The 16,964-nt window shown below is 50.4% G+C and overlaps 1 protein-coding gene across 1 annotated transcript; it reads left to right on the top strand.

Moving 5' to 3' along the window:
- The first annotated feature begins 727 nt into the window (after positions 1-727).
- Positions 728-16,890, top strand: LOC308677002 (elongator complex protein 5-like). The gene is made up of 8 exons (XM_081343103.1): positions 728-879; positions 1,923-1,983; positions 6,860-6,940; positions 8,729-8,955; positions 10,780-10,973; positions 12,519-12,629; positions 13,588-13,688; positions 16,346-16,890. Exons 1-8 carry the CDS (start codon positions 828-830, stop codon positions 16,452-16,454), a joined length of 936 nt encoding a protein of 311 aa, XP_081199229.1. The 5' UTR covers positions 728-827; the 3' UTR covers positions 16,455-16,890.
- The last annotated feature ends 74 nt before the right edge of the window (positions 16,891-16,964 follow it).

The following is a 16,964-nucleotide window of genomic DNA, read 5'->3' as shown; positions in this document are numbered from 1 at the left end:
GCAACGACGCCGCGCTTGACGGCTCTGCTTGATAACGCGCCGCTCGCCCTAGCAACGGCGCCGCGCTTGACGGCCGCGCTTGACGACCGGCCCCCTGCCTAGCAACGATGTCGAGCTTGACGGATCTGCTTGACGACCCGCCGCTCTGCCTAGCAACGGCGTCGCGCTTGACGGCTCTGCTTGATAACGCGCCGCTCGCCCTAGCAACGGCGCCGCGCTTGACGGCCGCGCTTGACGACCGGCCCCCTGCCTAGCAACGATGTCGAGCTTGACGGATCTGCTTGACGACCCGCCGCTCTGCCTAGCAACGACGCCGCGCTTGACGGTCGTCTTTTACGATAGGCCGCTCTTGCCTAGCAATAACTTCGCTCTTGACGGCCGGAGGGGACAACCTGTCGCCTGGTAGTAACGCCGCCGCGCTTGACGGCCGTCCTTGGCAACGAGCCCCTCAGCTTAGCAACGGCGTCGCGCTTGACGGCCGAGGGGCTTCTCTGGGTCCGGCGAGAGGAGGAGGAGGAGGTGCACAATCTGAAGCGCCTTTGCGTCTCGCTTTAACAAGGGCGGACGTGGGGCCGAAACCCCTCTTCTGGCCCTCCCCCCACAACTCCTTTCGAAGGGAAATGTCAAAAAACGCTCAAAGCGGGGGCTTTCCCCACCCGATCAGGCAATCCGTTAGCCACCTATATGGGGGCCTCAGCGGCGAGGGAGGCGGCGGCCGGCAGGGGGCGCGCCGGGTCCTTCCTCGGCGGCGGCGTTTGCAGGCGGCCGTCCGGTGACGTCATCGGGGCGCGCGGGCGGCGCAGGCTGGAGCGGAGGGGCGCGCGGCGATGGTGGAGGCGCTGCTCTCGGGGGCCGCCCAGGGGCTGCTCCTCATCCGGGGTGAGCCTGGCCCTTCCTGGGACACCCGCAGGGGAGGGGAGGCTCTTCTTAGCAGCCCGAATATGAGCGGGGATTCCTCCGGGTGGCTGGCTTAAAGCTGGCGGGGGAGGAAAATCTCCTGGTGGCCTCCCTTCCCTGCGCAGGATCTCCTGTATATCGCATTCAGGGGATCCCCTGGTGGCCTCCCATTCCCCCCTGCAGGGGATCCGGTGGTCTTATGGCACGCAGAGGATCTCCTGATGGGCCTCCATCCCCTCCTTCAGGGGATCTCCCCTCTCGTATACAGTGGTGTGTGTGTCACCTGGAGGCCTCCCGCCCCCTGCAGAGATCTGGTCGTCTTATCGCATGCGGAATGGATCTCCTGATGGCTTCCCATCCCCTCCGGGGGATCACCTGGCGGTCTCTTACATGTAGGGGGATCACCTGGTGGTCTCCCATCCTCTCACAGGAGGCCTTCTGCTGCAGCGGCCCCCAAGCTTTTGAGCACGGGGGGGATTTGGTGGACCGGAATGGGGGGGGGAGGGGGGCGTGGTTTCACAAGCTGCTTCCATCAAGCGGATGGGGCTTCGTTTGTTTGCGTGGCCCAGTTTCTGGCATGCCGTGGGCCAGTGCCGGTCCACGGACTGAGAGTCGGGACCACTCTTCTAGTGGTCTATTGCATGCAGGGCTTCTCCTGGTGGCCTCCCATCCCTCCCCCGCAGGGGATTTCCTGGTGGTTTATCGCTCGATTTCCCTACTCCCACCCCACCCCATGGGAGTGGCAGCTGAGGAAGACAGAGTGTGTCCAGGAGGAAGCAGCTGCCCGCGAGTGGGTCAAGAGAGATGCCTTGGCTGAGCTGGGTTTTCCCTTATTTATGTATTAAATATCACAAAGTTTTATGCCGCCTGCCTCCCTTAGAAGGTGACTCCGAGCAGCTGGCAGGTTGTAAAAGGAGTAAAAAAAATAGTTAAAAGGTTAGAAGAGCGCAGAATTAAAAGATCATTAAGAACTATAGGAAAACTGAACTTAACCGGAAAAGTCTTTGTCTTCTTCCCTCCGGCAGATTCCGTGGTTTGCGAAGGGCGCCCCCTGCTGAAGAGCTTCGTCGTGGCTGCCGCCCAGCGGTGAGTTGAGAGGCTTTGAATTTATTGCTGTATCAAATGGATAGGCCACCCACCTGGCTTGGCAAAAGAACCTGGACTGCCCACCAGCTGTCGGGTTTCTAGATCGGTGGGAAATGGGTATTTATTTTTTAATTTATTATTAAATTTGTATTCCGCCTATTCCTCTACCAAGTGACCCTGGGCTGCACCTCACAATTCCACATCAGCCACTCATCTTTCCCATATTGCTGGGGGATGATGAACATTGTAGTCCCTACTTCTGCAGAGGTCCTCCCTCCCCAGATAAATAGATAGATAGATAGATAGATAGATAGATAGATAGATAGATAGATAGATATTTTTTATTTTTATTTTATTTTAATTCCATTTATATCCCGCCCTTCTCCGAAGACTCAGGACGGCTTACAAGCTTAGCAGTAGCCTTCATTCTATGTATATTTATTTATTTATTTTATTATTTTTCTTCCATTTATATCCCGCCCTTCTCCGAAGACTCAGGGCGGCTTACAAGCTTAGCAGTAGCCTTCATTCTATGTAGATGCCTGCTTGTTAGGGCTTTCACACCCCCTCCCAAGCGGCATTATTACAAAGTCAGCTTAATTGCCCCCAACAATCTGGGTCCTCATTTTACCTACCTCGGAAGGATGGAAGGCTGAGTCAACCTTGAGCCTGGTGGGATGCGAACCTGCAATAATGGCAGGCAGCTGGTGATAGATAGATAGATTACCACCCTTGGTAATACTTTCCTATCTGCGGCTGTCAGACCAGCATACCAAACCACAATACCATACGAAAGGACGCTCTCTATGGTAGACTGGTAAAAGAGGGTCATTAGCCGTTGTTCTACCCTGTTCTTCCGCAAGACCCTGAGAAAGTGAAGCCTCTGTTGGGCCTTTCTGGCCACCTGGGTTGTGTTAACTTTCCAGGTCAGATCTTCACAGAGGTAGACTCCCAGGAATTTAAAGGATGAAACTCTCAATAGTTCTTACTTTTAAGATTCGGAGGTTTATTTTTCTCATAATTTGGAACGTAGCAAGCACAATAACACATCATCACGTACATTAATAAGCCACTGCAATGGGGACCAAACGGTTATAGCGAATTCCAACAGGACAGCTATAGGCCAATGGCCAATCAATCAGGTCCAATCCCAAACCTTTATACCCTTTCTTGCTCTAACAACTGTAGGCAGATGGTCCGCTGACTTTTGCTGATGTTTGTTGACCTCTGACTGACTCTGCTGACCTACTTTCCACATATACTTTCTGCTGAACATAACTTTCCAAACATACCCGTGTACGTTGGAACCCGCATCCATCGGCTACATTCAGTTCCCTATTTCTCCCACGGTTGTAATACTCACGTTCCAAATCTACACAGACCGATCTTACTTTGCCATTTCACACTGCACAGATTCCAAATAGTACCTTCGTACTGTGAAATGGTATAAAGTTCCAAGTCAAAGCTTTGTTTTAAAATCACGTTGGGGCCTATCACAGGTTTGCTGCAGCCTCATCTGGTTTATATGAGGAGGGGGTCTAATCTCCCACAAAGGGAAGAAAGCAATGACAATGACAGCTGCAACCTGTCAGAATCCATTTATATCACATTCATAAATGCATGTTTAAAACTTTATCCGCCCCCCCCCCATGGATTCTGCCATCTCCCGAGGAAGGAGGAGCGCATGTGGATTCAGCCTGCCTTGGGTTATTTCAAAGACCAAGGGAACCTTTTGAACTGGGAGAACAAAAGGGAGGGCTAGGGAAGAAGGCGTCTGGCCTGTGTCTCCATTTGAATCTGGACAGCACAGGGGACTCACAAGCCGGTCCTGGAGTGCATCGCACCAGGCTTGCCACCGGAAGGCAAAAGGAAATGGGACATAATCTTTTTTTTTTATTTAAAAAGTTTTACAATACATTTTAACTTTAATCCCCCCCTCCCCCACCCCCATCTAACCCTCCCTATCCCTCTTCCCCATTCCCACCTCCCCCCCCCCCCCGACTTCCCAGAGCTAAATACAAGGTATAAAAACGAAAAACAAACATAAGCATCCATATGCTATCAACAATAAACTATTAATTCTATCACCCTCTGGCTCATGTAAAATGATTACAAACAGTAATAATATTACAGATAAGAAAAAAAGGAAGAAAACAGAAAAGGAATTTTACTCAAATGCTAAATAAAATTTCTTAATCCCAATCCTTATTCATATTAATTTCAAAGAAAAAACTTTCATCTACTATTTACATTCTCCCACATTTCTCTAATCTCTAGACAAATTCTCAATTACGCACCAAAAGCGCCTATCTCTATTAACCTTATTAATCTCCAACCAAACTGAACTATAATCAAAAATAGTTCTTGCATATATCACGCCAAATATCTCGCAGTTCCAGATCATCCATCTATACGTCTAGGACACCATTCCAATCTCCAATAAGAATAAAATAAAAAATTTAAAAAAATTATAATCCAATTAGGTAACCTTTGTTTATAGTAAGTTAAGAAAAATCAACTTGTTGTTGATTAGAAGCTTGCGTACAAATACTTTTAGTCCACAACCCTAATATACGTTTCTTGCAAACAGATAACATCAGTCTTAAATTGTTTTAAATATTAAAAAGCTTTCTTTCTCCTCTATGATGAATTCAATCCATTGACATTCTAATTAGAAATTTAGTCGCCAATCTTGACACTCCAAAGCTTTTGGAGCATATCTGAAATGACCCCTTCAACTTCTTTAGACCGCGCCCCTCCCACAGCTTCACTGTAAGTACGCTTTGGAGGTTCCATAACTTTCTGCTGGTCTTGCTCTTGCTCTCGTCTCGCTCGTCTTAGGGCGGCACGCGTCATCCTCTGCTCTCCTGCAGCAACCGATGAGACTGTAACTTGATCCCCTCCAGCACCATTCTCCTCTGTCTGTCTATCTGCAACTTCTTGAAGCTTTCCCTCACCATATCCCTTTGCAGCTTCCAGAAGTGGTAGGGGGATTGCTTTTAACACATTGCTATAAAAATCACGTGCCTGATCCACAGTAACCAAACGATGTCTTTTACCTTCATGCATCACCACCAGTCCAACTGGAATCTCCCATCTGAACTTAATATCACATTTCTTAAGTTCCTGTACAAGAAATGCAAAATCTTTCCTTCTCTTTAAAATCTTTGGAGGAATCTCTTTTAAAACCAAGACTTCTTGCTCAGCAACTACCAATTTAGTATCATAAGCAGCTTGAATGACTTCATCTCTAATTACTCTCTTTGTAAAATAGACCACCACATCTCTGGGTAACTTCCTCTGTCTTGCAATCCATGAATTAACACGAAAAATTTTATCCATACTTCCCTCAATTTCAGATGCTGGCTGGCCCAATACCGCTTCCAAAGCTTCAGAGATCAGCTGCTTTAAATCTTCTTTAGAATTCTCCTTTAAGCCCCTAATTCTAATAGCATACTGCATCTGATGATACTGAGTGAGGCTCAATTCTCCGTCCACTTTATCCCTTATATTTTCATTCTCTAATACCTTTGCTTCTAATATAGAGTTCTTTTGACTGAGATCCTCCACTTTTGCATCCAGCTGTTGCACACATTCAGCTACACTTTCAATCATAGACAACATGTCTACCCTCATTGCTCTAAACTTCTCTTCCATCTTCTTCTCCAACTTCTCCTCCAGCTTTTTCAACTTTTCATCCATCATATCAGATATTAATTGTGAATGCTTTTCAAGGGCATCTTGTAAATCCTTAGGCGTCAACGCCGGAGGAGGTACAGGAGGAAGCAAAGCTTGCAACGAGGTCTGTTGCACCGGGGAAAACCCCGCATTCCGAAGAGCTTTAGAAGTTTTGGCCGCCATCTTTCGTCACTTCACTTATTGCGCACTTTCACTTTAAAGCTATAAAATCGTTGAGCTAGAGAGTAAAAATAAAAGTCCACATCACCTTGACCTCCTGTACCGCTCTGCCTGCATCTTTATACTCAAAAGTATTCCTTCTGGCAGGGGTGGTTGCTAACGCCTGGCTCTGCTCCAAAAATCACGGAGCAGAGACACTGCGCAGCTCGGAGCAACCCAGGCTTCGGGGGGGCTCAATCCTTCAGCCGCCCAAACTCTCAGTTCAGGCGGCCCCGGAGAGCTCAACCCCTACCTGGGGCCTCACCCCCTCCTCTTCTCCCGAGGAGGGGGCTTCCAATCCATCTAAACAGCTGATCGGCGCTGTTTACGATGGAAAAACACAGCTGCGGAGCGGACAGCCCGGAGGCGGCTGTCTTCGGCGCCGCGTCGCCACCGGAAGTCGAAATGGGACATAATCTTATGCAGAATTGACTTGGGAGGCCGGTGTGTGGTGTAGTTGGTTCACATAGTGTGGTGGGATGGAGGGTTTGTTGTCACTGTGTGTTGGGGGGAGAGAGCACGGGAGGGGGGAGGCTCAGCTAATCTCAATGTACACATGTTGTACTTTGACAATAAAGGTTTGTTTGTTTGTGTTGCTGCCTCTTGTCTTTTCCACTGGGTTTTTCCCACGACACCTTGCACGGCCTGGCCGAAATAAGCGAGACACAGGCTTCGTGGTTTTCCTCCCAGGGAAGAGGCAAATTTGTGCCCATTGGCTAAGTTGCGATAAGGAAATCCTTTCAGTTTAAACCGTCTGAACTACTTAGGATCTTTTGCATCACAAATGCACCAAAATAAAACCCATTTTTATTGGACTTTTTTTTTTTGGTAAGGTCCAGTTTTCACCAACAGAGATAGGTACGGGGAACAAAATAGCGCGGACTAACCTACATTTGCTTGCCAGGACCAAAACAGTCTTTCCCTGTACGAATAGGAAAAAAAAGGTTGCCGTAACCACGTCTGGCTTTTGTTCCCGTAGGGCAGAATCCATCCACGTTCTCAGCTTTGAGCTCCCAGAATTGGAATTCAAGGCTGGGCTGAGCACTGAAGTGACCTCCCGGTAAGTCCTGAATTTGTACTTGCGTGTGAGTTGGTGTGTGTGCGTGTGTGTGTGTGATTCGAAAGCGGGGAACGGCAACTGCGCGTCAGTCCAGAATTTAGGCCAACCTTTAGTTGGAGAAAAACCTTTGGTTCTCGCCAATGTGAGCTGTGCTTCCCTCCACTCAGCTTTCTGCATTTGTGTGGGTTGCTTGTTTTGCGGTTCAGTGTGTGTGGTACACAGCTAGCAGGCCACACAGGCAGTCCTCAAGTTTAGCACTGAGAATGGATAGCAAAGCTCGGGGAGCACCGAGGATTCCTCGCTCCAGCTCTTGAGAGACAAAATATTCTGCTTTATCGGTCACAACCGTTTCTTTAAGCGCCCGTTCAACGTGAAAACAGCACTCAGAAAAGTGACTTTTCAGCAGTTTTTCACACTTGGCGCCTGTCCCAGCACCCCCACGATCAAAATTTGGCCTCTTGGCAACTGAGTCGTGTTTATGACAGTTGCGGCATCCCGGGGGGGGGGAGTCACGTGACCCACTTAACCACCGTGTGACCAATTTAGCTCCTGCAGCGATTTGCTTCCTCCTTCCGTTACGTATTCAATATTATTCAGTGAATAATATTTATGTGTTACTTACGCAGAAGGGTGTTGTCAACGCTGCTAACATGGGATGTTTTTGCATTGACAACGGATGGAAACGTCGCCATCTTTTCCCCCTTTCGCATTTAGAGTTGGATGATGCTTGGGGGGGGGGGAAATGTGAATGAGAGTCCAGCTAGACATAACAACACTAAACGTAGCGTGAGAATCAAGGTTACTGAGCCCAGAGCTGATAAAAAAATTGGCGAGCTGGAGAAGAAGCCTGCGCTTCGAGCTAATTGGGGAATGTGATTTATGACCGTTAATTGGGGGAGGGAATTGTGCTTTCATACTGGGAGGGGAATTCAGTTTTTGGCTTCGATTATGTAAGTGCCAATATCATGCTACTCGAACAGAAGAATAAATGAAGCCTCAAAGTTCTTTTGAAGAGTTTCCATCTGTCGGAACTGCGACAAGTGTCGGTCTATACCAGGGGTAGGCAACCTCGGCTCTTTGATGACTCGTGAACTTCAACTCCCAGAATTCCTGAGCCAGCCATGCTGAGGGGAAAGGGAGAGGTTTCCAAGCTGAGCCAGGCTGGCTGAGGAATTCTGGGAGTTGAAGTCCACGAGTCATCAAGGGAGCCATAGTTCCCCTATGCTGGCTGAGGAATTCTGGGAGTTGAAGTCCACGAGTCATCAAAGGGGCCATAGTTCCCGCATGCTGGCTGAGGAATTCTGGGAGTTGAAGTCCACCAGTCATCAAAGGGGCCATAGTTCCCGCATGCTGGCTGAGGAATTCTGGGAGTTGAAGTCCACGAGTCATCAAAGGGGCCATAGTTCCCGCATGCTGGCTGAGGAATTCTGGGAGTTGAAGTCCACCAGTCATCAGAGGGGCCATAGTTCCCCCATGCTGGCTGAGGAATTCTGGGAGTTGAAGTCCACCAGTCATCAAAGAGCCAAGGTTGCCTATCCCTGGTCTATACATACGTTGTATACAGTAGGTTTTCAATGTGCGTTATGTACGAGGAAGCAACTAAATTTCATTTTTAACGGGTTTTGTCGTGCCCGCAAAGGGAGGGGGGAATGGCCATAAAGGTTACCTCGTCGAAAACTGTGGCCGGAAGAGCCGTAAAGCGGGGCAAACGTCTCGCTTAGCAACAGAAGCGTTGAGCTCCGTTGCGGCCGTGCTTCAAGGGCTACCTGCCCCTCGCTCTTCTTCCAGGATCGTGTTCCACGATGCTTTCCCAGATCCCCTGGGCTGGTCCGGGACGGGTAGCGGCCTGACCCTGGGAGAGTTCTCCGCTTCGGAATTGGCCTCCCGCTTGGCCGCCGCCTCGCAGGGATCTACTACGGTTGTGCTCGACTCGCTCAGCTGGCTGCTCCTCCGCCTTCCCTTTCCCGCCGTCTGCCAGGTGTTGGCACAGCTGCCCAGGAGAGCCAAAGCTGCTGGTGAGCGATGGGGGGGCATGGGGGGGGCTACTGACAATATTGGTGGTGGGTTTCTCGGTCCAGCCCAGGCTGCCGCTCCTAAAGCAGAGGGAAAGCCTTGGATCTTTTTTTGGCAATTTGTTTTAAGTTTTCCTTTAGCGTTCGATTTTTATCTTGCATTTGTAAGGAACTCAAGCCGGTGAATATGCCCAGTGCTCCTCCAGGCTCTGCTCTTCCCTGTAACAACAGCCCTGTGAGGTGGGCCGGGCTGAAAGAGAGGGGCCAGCCCAAAGTCAACCAGCCGGTTTTTGTGCCTCAGGTGGGACTAGAACTCACCGTCTCCTGGTGCTTGGCTCAAAATCACCCAGGCGGCTTTTCAGGTTAAGGCGGGACTAGAACTCACCGTCTCCTGGTGATTGGCCCAAAGTCACCCCGCCAGCTTTCCTGGCTAAGGCGGGACTAGAACTCACCGTCTCCTGTTGATTGGCCCAAAGTCACCCATTGGGCTTTCATGCCTAAGGCTGGACTAGAACTCACCGTCTCCAGGTGATTGGCTCAAAATGACCCAGGCTGTTTTCATGCCTAAGGCGGGACTAGAACTCACCGTCTCCTGCTTTCTAGGCCAGCACCTTAACCCCTTCACCCCACTGGCTCTTGAATGGAAGAAAACCTGTACAGGTAGTCCTCAACTTACGACCACCACTGACACCACCCCCCAAATTTATATTGCTAGGTGAGAAATTTGTTAAATGGGTTTTGCCCCTATTTATGATGTTTTTCCGCCTCAGTTTTTAAGCGAATCACTGCAGTTAAATCAGTAACTGGTCGTTAAGCAAATCCAGCTTCCCCCATCGACTTTGCTTGTCAGAAGGTCACTAAAGGGGATCCCGTGACCCAGGGACACGGCGACCGTCATAAATACGAGTCGGGAAAGTGTCCGAATTTTGATCACTTGACTCTGGGATGCCACAACGGCCGTAAGTGTGAAAAACGGTCCTGGGTCCCTTTTTTCCTTGCCGTTGTAATCTCGGTTACTAAGTGGATTGTTGTAAGACGAAGGCCGCCTCTACAGTTAGGGGGCGAAGACCCTAACTCTTTTTGCTGCTGAAGTGGGAGAAAGTCAAATTTCCTGGCTGAGTTTGAGCCACCAGCCCCATTTCCAGGTTCGCGCAAATCTCTTTTTTATGTGGTGGCTTAAGGATCCACGCTGGCTTGATCGCGGGATGCGAGACGGGCAGCCGACAGGCTTCAAAATACAGTCAGCAAAATTGAGACCTCAGTGAGGAATTTCCTTCGGATTTACTCCACCGAGAAGCTCGCTTTGGGGAGGGGTCAGGATTTCGATCGCTCCCCGATTGTTTCCCCCTCCTATCCCATAAAGCGGAGAGACTGCAGAGGAAGGGACCGTAAGAGAGCAAGCGTACATCTCAAAAGGATTGCGTTATTGCCAGGGAAGTCTGGGAGCTGAAGTCCACCCATCTTAAAACTTTCCAAAATTTCCAGATTTAGCCTAAAGAAGAGGAGGAACGCGAACGTTCTCCCTAACCTTTCAAGGGTGGGGCAAGAAGTGACAGGTGGGTTGATTTTGGAGTGGAGGGATCCAAACTTGAAATAAGGAGGAACTTCCTGGCTGTGAGAGCGTTGAAGCCACGGGAGTTGTCAAGCAAAGGTTGGAAAGCCATTTGTCTGGGATGGGATAAGGCGGGTGTGTGTGTGTGTGTGTGTCTTCAAACTTGGCCTCCTCCGTTCTCCGTGAATCCGACCCAAGATCTGGGGGACTCCTGACTTTGCCTGGAGGAATCCCCGCCTCGGGGTGTCCTCAAAACCTTCCTTTTTCCCCCACAGGGCTGAACGTCGTCCGGATTGTGGCCCTCGTCCACGGGGATTTGCACCCGCCCGCCCAGCATAAGGTGCTGGAGACGCTGGCCCGCCTGGCGGTGACGCTGCAGCCGGGACCGGGGAGCAGACCAGGCGGGGATGGGGCCCCCCAAACAGCAGTCGTCCTCCACAGAAAGAGGGGGGGCAGGTTTTTGCAGAAGGTGAGGAGGCGTCCAGGTGGGGTTTGTTCAACCCACGGCTCGGGGGTCCGAAATGAAAGGGAAGGTCTTTTCATCCCGCGTAAAGTGAGGAGGTATATGAGAGCAATGGGATTTTGCATCATCATCATCATAGTAATAGTAGTAGTAACACCCCGGACTTAACAATTGTCGATAAGAAAGACAAAAAAGTCTGGACAGCGGACGTGGCAGTGCCTGGAGACAGCGGAATAGATGAGAAAGAACTGGACAAGATAACAAAATACAAAGATCTACAAATAGGAATACTGTAGAAATAGACTGTGGCAAAGGCACTATTGGGTGGCACCAATAGTCATAGGCACCTGGGGTGCCATCCCAAAACAACTGGAGCACCACTTGAACACCATCATCGGCATTGACAAATTCGCCATCAGTCAATTGGAAAAGGCGGCCTTACTAGGAACTGCTTCCATCCTGTGACGATATCTGTAATACCATCAAACATCCACATCTGCCTATGCCGGGTCCTTGGTAAGGCCTCGATAGGTAGACAAATCCAGTCTGAACATCTGGCTGACTGCGATGATCAATAAATAAACACATTATTGTTGTTATTGTAATAATAATAATAATAATAATAATAATAATAATAATAATAATAATAATAATAATATAAAATAGAGTTGGAAGGGACCTTGGAGGTCATCTAGTCCAACCCCCTGCTCAGGCAGGAAACCCTAGACCATTTCAGACAAATGGCTGTCTAGACTCTTCTGAAAAACTTCCAGTGTTGGAGCATTCACAGCTTCTGGAGGCAGGTGGTTCCACTGGTTAATTGTTCTAACTGTCAGGAAGTTTCTACTTAGTTCCAGGTTGCTTCTCTCCTTGATGAGTTTCCATCCGTTGCTTCTTCTCCTGCTTTCAGGTGCTTTGGAGAATAGGTGGGAAATCCCCCCCTTCTTTGTGGCAGCCTTGCCCCCCCTTTTTTCTTCTTCCTGGCCACAGCCTGGGATGAATTGCTTACTAAAGCCAACGCTGTTCTGCTTCCTGAGACGCCATTGAAATAAATAAGTTTCTCAGTATGAAAATTCAGGTGGTCCTCGACTTTACAACGGTTCCCTTTTGTGGCCGTTCAAAGTTACGATGGCCCTAAAAAAAAACCCCGTGACTTAGGACCGTTTTTTCATACTCACGACCCTTGTAGCATCCCCCACCGTTGTGCGATTAAAATTCAGACCCTTGGCAACTTGACTCGCATTTACGACGGTCACCGTGCTCCTGTGTGTGTGTGTCCCGTGATCCCCTTTTGCAACCAGCCAAGTCAATGGGGAACGCCGGCTTCGTTAAACGACCGTGTCGCCAGGCTTCATAACCGCAGCCCTTTGCTTGGCTGCGGTGGCAAGACAGGTCGTCCGAGTGGGGTGAAATTCGTTTAGCGACCGTCAGAAGTCGAGGACTGCGTATGGGTTGAAGATTTGGGCTTTGCCGAGGAAGGCTGAGGCCGGTCCTTTGGAGCCCCTCCGCCCCGCCCCACCCCACACACCCTTTCTGCCCTTTCCTCCCCAGACACAACTCTTCAGCATCGTCCCAGGTTTTGCGTTCAAATTCCTCGGCGAGCTACCCTCGAAAGGCGCTTCCGGAGATGACAACGTGGAGGAAGGACCGGAGCCAGCCGCGGTACGTGCCTTGCTGGTCTCGGGCTTGTGGCAGATATATTTGGAGCTGGGTTTTGGTTTGGGGTGGGGGTGGTGGATTCAAATGGGCTCTGTCAGGAAGAGGCCCAGGTCTGCGGAGAACGCACGCATTTTAGAAATAACGCATTCTATAAGGAGTCCTCAGCTTACGGGAGCAGAATTTCCGCCGCGTAGCGGAAGGGTTGTTAAAACGAGCGCTGGCTGACTTTGGGGGCACTTTTTGGGCCCGCTTCTCCAGCGAATCACTGCGGTTTGAAGTGGGATCCGGCTTTCCCCCCCGCCCCCCCAATTGACTCTGCTCGTCAGGAGCCAGCTGGGAAGATCACAAATGGGGATCCCGCGATCCCACTGTAACCGTCCTTAATGCGGGCCCCTGAATTTGGGTCTCAGGGCCACGGGGGCGCTGCGACGGTCGTAAGGGCGAGGAGTGGTGTTAAGCCACTTCTCCCCAGTGCCGTTGCGCCTTGGAAGGAATGGTTGTGAGTCAAGGGCTACTTATCCGACGAATGCTTTAACGAGGCCCAGGGAGTAATCAATCTCTTGACAAATCCTAGGGCTGGAAGAGGCCCTGGAGGTCTTCTAGTCCAACCCCCCCGGCCCCAAGGCAGGAGACCTTATAGCAGGGGGTCTTCAGACTTGGCCCTTTTATGACTGTGTGGACTTCTACTCCCAGAATCCTCTGCCACTAATGCAGTCCTTTTGATACGTACACCCATTGGGGCCTGCTTACTCTCTTACAGTCCCTTCCTCTGCAATCTCTCCGTTTTATGGGATAGGAAAGGGGTGGAAAAAACAGGCATGGCTGGCTGAGGAATTCTGGGAGTTGAAGCCCAACCAGCTTAAAAGTTGCCGAGGCTGAGAAGACACTGGGCTAAACTAAACCTTCCTGGATTTTCTTTCCTCTTGATCCCCGAACCCCGTTGATCTCGGGACCTTTCCAGGCGGATCCGACGGCCCGTCTGACCTTCAACCTGCGGCTCACGGAGGCCGAGCGCCAAGCCAGGGAAGCGGTGCCCCTCCCGTACCACTTCAGCGAGGAAAAGTAAGGGCCTGCCTGCCTCTCTCGTCTTTCGCTCTCGAATACGCTGCGTATTTTTTTATTTATTTATCTGTCGCCTAAATTGACACGCTGCGGGCGCTTCGGAATGTTTGGCAAGGAAGGGCGGGAGAAATCTGCAAGAATGGAATCTTAAATTGAAGGGAAACTCGGTTAAGCGGAGCCCAATTAGCCGCTTTGGGGCGCAACGGACCAATTTTGTTTAGTTGGCACATTCCTTATGTGGGGAAAAAAAATGTGTTAAAATTCGGCTGGCACATTCCTCAAGAGCCAGTTTGGTCTAGTGGTTAAGTCACCGGGCTAAAAACCAGGAGACGGTGAGTTCTAGTCCTGCCTTAGCCATGGAGGCCAACTGGGTGCCTTTGGTCCAATCACCAGGAAACGGTGAGTTCTAGTCCCACCTTAAGACATGAAAGCTGGCTGGATGAATCTGAGCCAATCACTAGGCAACATTGAGTTCTAGTCCCTCCTTAGGCACAAAAGCTGTCTAGATGACTGGGCCAATCGCCAGGAGACGGTGAGTTCTAGTCCCGCCTTAAGACATGAAAGCCGGCTGGATGAATCTGAGCCAATCACTAGGCAACATTGAGTTCTAGTCCCGCCTTAGGCACAAAAGCTGTCTAGATGATTTTGGGCCAATCGCCAGGAGACGGTGAGTTCTAGTCCCGCCTTAAGAGATGAAAGCCGGCTGGATGAATCTGAGCCAATCACTAGGCAGCATTGAGTTCTAGTCCCGCCTTAGGCACAAAAGCTGTCTAGATCAGGGGTCGGCAACCTAAAAAAGTAAAAGAGCCACCAGGAACCGGTTCCATCACAAATTTAAAAAACTGGGAGCCGCGTGCGTATGTCCATGCACGCGCACGCGCAAAAAACATTTTGCGCATGCGCAAAACGGTTTTTTGCGCATGCGCGGACGCACGCGGTTGCCATTTTTTTTAAAAAGTCAGATGGAACCGGTTCCTGGTTGCCCGACAGCGACAGCCCGTCTGCAAAGCTGCCGCTTTCGGCAGCTTTGCAGACGGGCCGCGGCAGCTTCATCAAAGAACGACGACGCGGCCCGTTTGCGCGGAGGTACGCGCGCACCTCTCCAAAGGTTTGGGGAGGTGCGCGCGCAGCTCCGCCCATTCGGGGAGGTGCGCGCGCACCTCTCGGAACGGGCCGCGGCGTCGCTCTTTCAGGAAGCTGCCGTGGCCCATCTGCAAAGCTGCCGCTTTCGGCATCTTTGCAGACGGGCCGCGGCAGCTTCCTCAAAGAACGACGCCGCGGCCCGTTTGCGCGGAGGTACGCGCGCACCTCACCAAACGGGCGGTGCCACTCTCCATTTGGAGAGGTGCGCGCGCACCACTGCCCGTTCGAAGAGGTGCGCGCGCACCGGGCGGCTGGGAGCCGCAGGAGACGGCTCAAAGAGCCGCATGCAGCTCCGGAGCCGCGGGTTGCCGACCCGTGGTCTAGATGACTTTGGGCCAATCGCCAGGAGGCGGTGAGTTCTAGTCCCGCCTTAGATACAAAACCCATCCCACCTCATAGGGTGGTTGTTGGAATATAGGAGGAGGAGGAAGCTGGTGTTGGAGATGTTTGCGCCTTAAGTTATTTGGAAAAACCGATCAAGGCGAGATCCAAATATATGGATAAATAGTACCTCCCCACCTCTGTGAGGTTAGCTCCAAGGCGTCTCGGCTCCTCCTGCCACTCGGACTCCCTTGAGTAGCGAGATGGGCAGCAGGTTCGTTTCATGAATCAATAGAACAAACAGAGTAACAGAGATGGAAGGGACCTTGGAGGTCATCTAGTCCAGCCCCCTACAGGAGACCCTATCTTGGACAAATGGCTGTCCAATCTATTCTTAAGAACCTCAAGATTAGAGAGGGAGAGAGACATAGATGATAGGTAGGTAGGTAGAGATGAGATAGATGGATAGATAGATGATGATAGATGATAAATAGATATAGATGGATAGAAATATGTAGATGATAGGCCATGATAGATATAGGTTGTTGTTGTTGTTGTTAGCTGCGAAGTCGTGTCCAACCCATCACGACCCTATGGACAACATTCCTCCAGGCCTTCCTGTCCTCTACCATCTTCTGGAGTCCAAGATATAGGTAGACTATGATAATGATCGATAGATGGTAGATAGATAATGATACACTAAGATACATGGATACATAGATAGACCGCCCATAGAATCAAAGGATTGGAAGGGACCTTGGAGGTCATCTAGTCCAACCCCCTGCTCAAGTAGAAGACCTTATAGCCTTTCAGACAAATGGCTGTCCAATCTCTTCATGAAAAGTTGAAGTTTTAAGTGGACGCGGACGTTTTAAAGAAGAGACTGGACGGCCATTTGTCTGAAGTGGGACACAGTTTCCTGTCCGAGCAGGGGGTTGGGCTAGATGACCTCCGAGGTCCCTTCCAACTTTGCTATTATTAAAACCTCCATTCATGGAGCACCCGCAACTTCCACAGGAGGGATGGATGAGAGAGAGGAGAGATTTTAGACCAGGGGTCTTCAAACTTCACACGTGCCGGGCTGAGGAATTCTGGGAGTTGAAGTCCACAAGTCGTCAAAGGGCTAAGTTTGAAGGGCCTGTCTGTTTTAGACAGACAGGCAGACCCGATACTTTTTTCCCCCCTTCTCCCAGGAAATCCTCACTGCTGCAGACGTCGACCGAGGACGCCAAGATCTACTATCAGCCCGACGCCGCCGATGACTTTGACGAAGAAGATCCGGACGACGATTTAAACGTGTGAAGGAGAAACGGCCGTTTTCCCAGATCTGGAACCGGAGTCTTTTGATGTCTCTCCGGACAGCTCTTTTTCCTTTGCAGCTTGGGAACGATGGCGGACAGTAGCAGACAGCTGCTGGGAAGGGTCTGCCCCCCCCCCCCCCCGGAAAGGATAAAACAGTCCAGATTTGCTTCCCCTGGGAAAGGGCGTGAATAAGAAGCGGCCTTTGGGAAATCGGTTTGGGTGCCTTTGCTGAAGGTGATGAGGACGGTGAAAATGGATTTGGCATCCCACATCCTTTTTTGGAGCGATTCGTAGCCAGGCAACCGGTAAAACTCTTTTGAGTGCCGATCTGACTGGCTCTGTGCGGCTTTTAATGCAATAAACAATCACACTATTTGCCACTATTGCAAACTTTCCCCGTTTTGTGTCTTTCCATGCATTTAAATTTTTTTAAAAAAATTACTTGTGTGGGTGACTTAACAGTACGTGACTGCGTTTTTTGGGGGGAATATAAACTCCTTAAAACAGTGT

The sequence above is a fragment of the Vipera berus genome (assembly GCF_964194415.1).
Source record: "Vipera berus genome assembly, chromosome: Z".
Lineage (NCBI taxonomy): Eukaryota > Metazoa > Chordata > Lepidosauria > Squamata > Viperidae > Vipera > Vipera berus.
This window is presented reverse-complemented; position numbering and strand designations above follow the sequence as displayed.